The sequence below is a fragment of the Trachymyrmex septentrionalis genome, unplaced genomic scaffold (assembly GCF_001594115.1).
Source record: "Trachymyrmex septentrionalis isolate Tsep2-gDNA-1 unplaced genomic scaffold, Tsep1.0 scaffold138, whole genome shotgun sequence".
Taxonomy (NCBI): Eukaryota; Metazoa; Arthropoda; class Insecta; order Hymenoptera; family Formicidae; genus Trachymyrmex; species Trachymyrmex septentrionalis.
The window spans coordinates 256,767-259,316 of NW_017304522.1; the positions used below are offsets into that span (position 1 = coordinate 256,767).

General features: G+C 41.1%; 1 protein-coding gene across 5 annotated transcripts in view; it reads left to right on the top strand.

The window, feature by feature from the left end:
- The first annotated feature begins 1,170 nt into the window (after positions 1-1,170).
- Positions 1,171-2,550, top strand: part of LOC108745347 (E3 ubiquitin-protein ligase CBL-B) — a 58,145-nt gene continuing 56,765 nt past the window's right edge. For all 5 annotated transcript variants that reach the window (XR_001939090.1, XM_018481453.1, XM_018481455.1 and 2 more), the window contains exon 1: positions 1,171-2,294. Coding sequence is in view for 4 of the 5 variants with exons in the window: in XM_018481453.1 (XP_018336955.1) it covers positions 1,744-2,294 (551 nt within the window). In the remaining variant the exon portion in view is untranslated. The remainder of the gene's footprint in view (positions 2,295-2,550) is intronic.

The following is a 2,550-nucleotide window of genomic DNA, read 5'->3' on the forward strand; positions in this document are numbered from 1 at the left end:
TAAAACTTTACAATTGTATTTTTAATACTTAAAATTTCAGAAAATGTTATTAACAAAAAATATATTTTTTTTGTATCCAACAAAGCTCCTTTAAGTATCTTTAAGATTTTTAAAATAAATTTCTGAAGGGTGAAATCTCACTTTAAGATAAAAAAATTAAGCCATTCATTTTTACGACTGGCTCAATTTTTATGAGATTTCAATCCAAAGAATTTACAGATCAGCATACAAAATATAAAATACATATAATACATACGTATTCTAATGCGTGTTCAGTATATATATATATATAGGTATATTTTGATTTCTTAAATATTTGTCTTCAATATTTTACTTTTCAAAGAATTGTAAAAATAGAATGTCGGACTGCAAATTCTTTGAAAATAGACGGCGCATAACATTATAGATAGTATTCTAATCTAAATTCTGACGAGAGTTATCAACTGTCTAAAGCAAGCTTGATATATTCAAAAGAGAAAAATTTCAAAAAGAAAATATAGTCTCAAACAAATGAAATAATCAAAACATGTAACGTATTTTACAGCGCGTACGAGATACTATTGAGAAAAGATCGTCGATCCTGGGCAAATTTTCGTGGCTATCAATGAGGCTCGTGGGGGGGGGGGGATAATTGAAGAATGATGATGTTACCGACAATTAATAAAAATTTATGATTATTTACATAAATATTTCGATAATACATTATTAAATTCGTGATTTTTTTATTATGTAAATGTTGTATAAATAGGCATGCATATTTGTAATGCTATAATGCTATCTCATAAATTGCCGAAAAATTACAATTTTTTCTTTGTAATTATCATCTCTATTGATAATGAAACTCGGATGATAACATTAAAATCATAATTTTAAATAAAAATTCGAGTATTATTACGTTTTAAATATATGTACATGTCTACGAAACTAATAAAGCATGAAATTAGTACTATATTACTAGTTTCTTATTCTTAATCACTAAAATTTTAACAAGCATGCGAATTTTCATACGCCGATAGTCTTTAATAGTATTTCGTCGATGCAGCGCGCGTCGTGATGATTTAAATCGCGCGCCGAAAGGTGCACATGCGCGAGTTCGCGACGGCTAGCATCGCAGCGGCGAATCCTCGAGGCTCGAAGTCGAAGATAGGCCATCTGGCCATAAGCATAGGAAACGAACTGGAGCAGCAGTGAGCAGTGAGCAGACTGACACATGGAGTACGTAAGAGTACAGGACACTCTCGTGGCCTCGCGCTCGATCTCGCTCGCACACAATTAGTGTCAGTATCCATTCATTCAGTGTCGTTGAATTCGTCGCGAGTTCTTCACGGAGCATCCGGCTTGACCGTCGGTCACAATTGTCGCAGTGACTGAGAGAGAGAGAGAGAGAGAGAGAGAGAGAGAGCGAGAGAGAAAGGAGAGAGAGAGAGAGAGATAAAATGCGGTATCGCGCGAGATTCCGGCGTTGCATCCCGTATCTGTGGCTTTGCGAGAACGTTGTCGTGGCTGCGGCCGCGTTCCGCTGAGGTATGCGTGGTGTGTCCGATCCGTCCGCGTCATTCAGCAGTGTGTTTGTGCGGGTTAATCTCAAGTATAGCGCGAGTGCTCGCTACCGCGCGGTAGCGTATACAGGTAGAGTGTGGGGTGCGAATAAAGGAGGAAAGAGAGAGCAAGTGTATGTTCGGTTAGGAGAGGCAGAAAGAAATTCCCGTGTATTATAACGAGCACGCATTCTCGCACGTCAAGATGTCGTCATCCGGACACAGCAGCCGCACTCGCTCGACCGTCCACATTGGTTCGATCTTCCAGAAGCTGCAAGGTCGCTTCGCGGACGCGATGACGCCGCCTAAGCTCTCGACCGACAAGCGTACACTCGACAAGACCTGGAAGCTAATGGACAAGGTCGTGAAACTCTGCCAGCATCAGCGTATGAACCTCAAGAACTCGCCGCCGTTTATCCTGGACATCTTGCCCGACACGTATCAGCGGTTGCGACTCATCTACAGCAAGTATGAGGACCGTATGCAGATGTTGCACAGCAATGAACACTTCTGCGTGTTCATCAACAATCTGATGCGTAAATGCAAACAGGCGATCAAACTGTTCAAGGAGGGTAAGGAGAAGATGTTCGACGAGACGTCGCACTATCGTCGTAATCTTACCAAACTCAGCCTCGTCTTCAGCCACATGCTGTCCGAGCTGAAGGCCATATTTCCCAATGGGGTATTCGCCGGCGATCAGTTTCGCATCACCAAGGCGGACGCGGCTGAATTCTGGAAGGAGCGCTTCGGGAACAGGTACGTGTCGCCATGCTTTTCTCTTTTAATCGCAACCCGGAGAAGCTAGCTTCACTGAGATGCATTCACTGCCTTCGTTGCCTTCGTTTTTTGCGGCAAGTTCTTGAGCTTCCACAGTATTTGATGGTTGCTAGATGATTCTCGAGAAATGATCTCCGGTCGTAAAATTACAGATCCAAAATGGCAAAAATATTTTGGTTATATCAATAAGTAAAGGGTGGGCCATCTATTGGTACGTTTTTGAATTTCGTCGTAT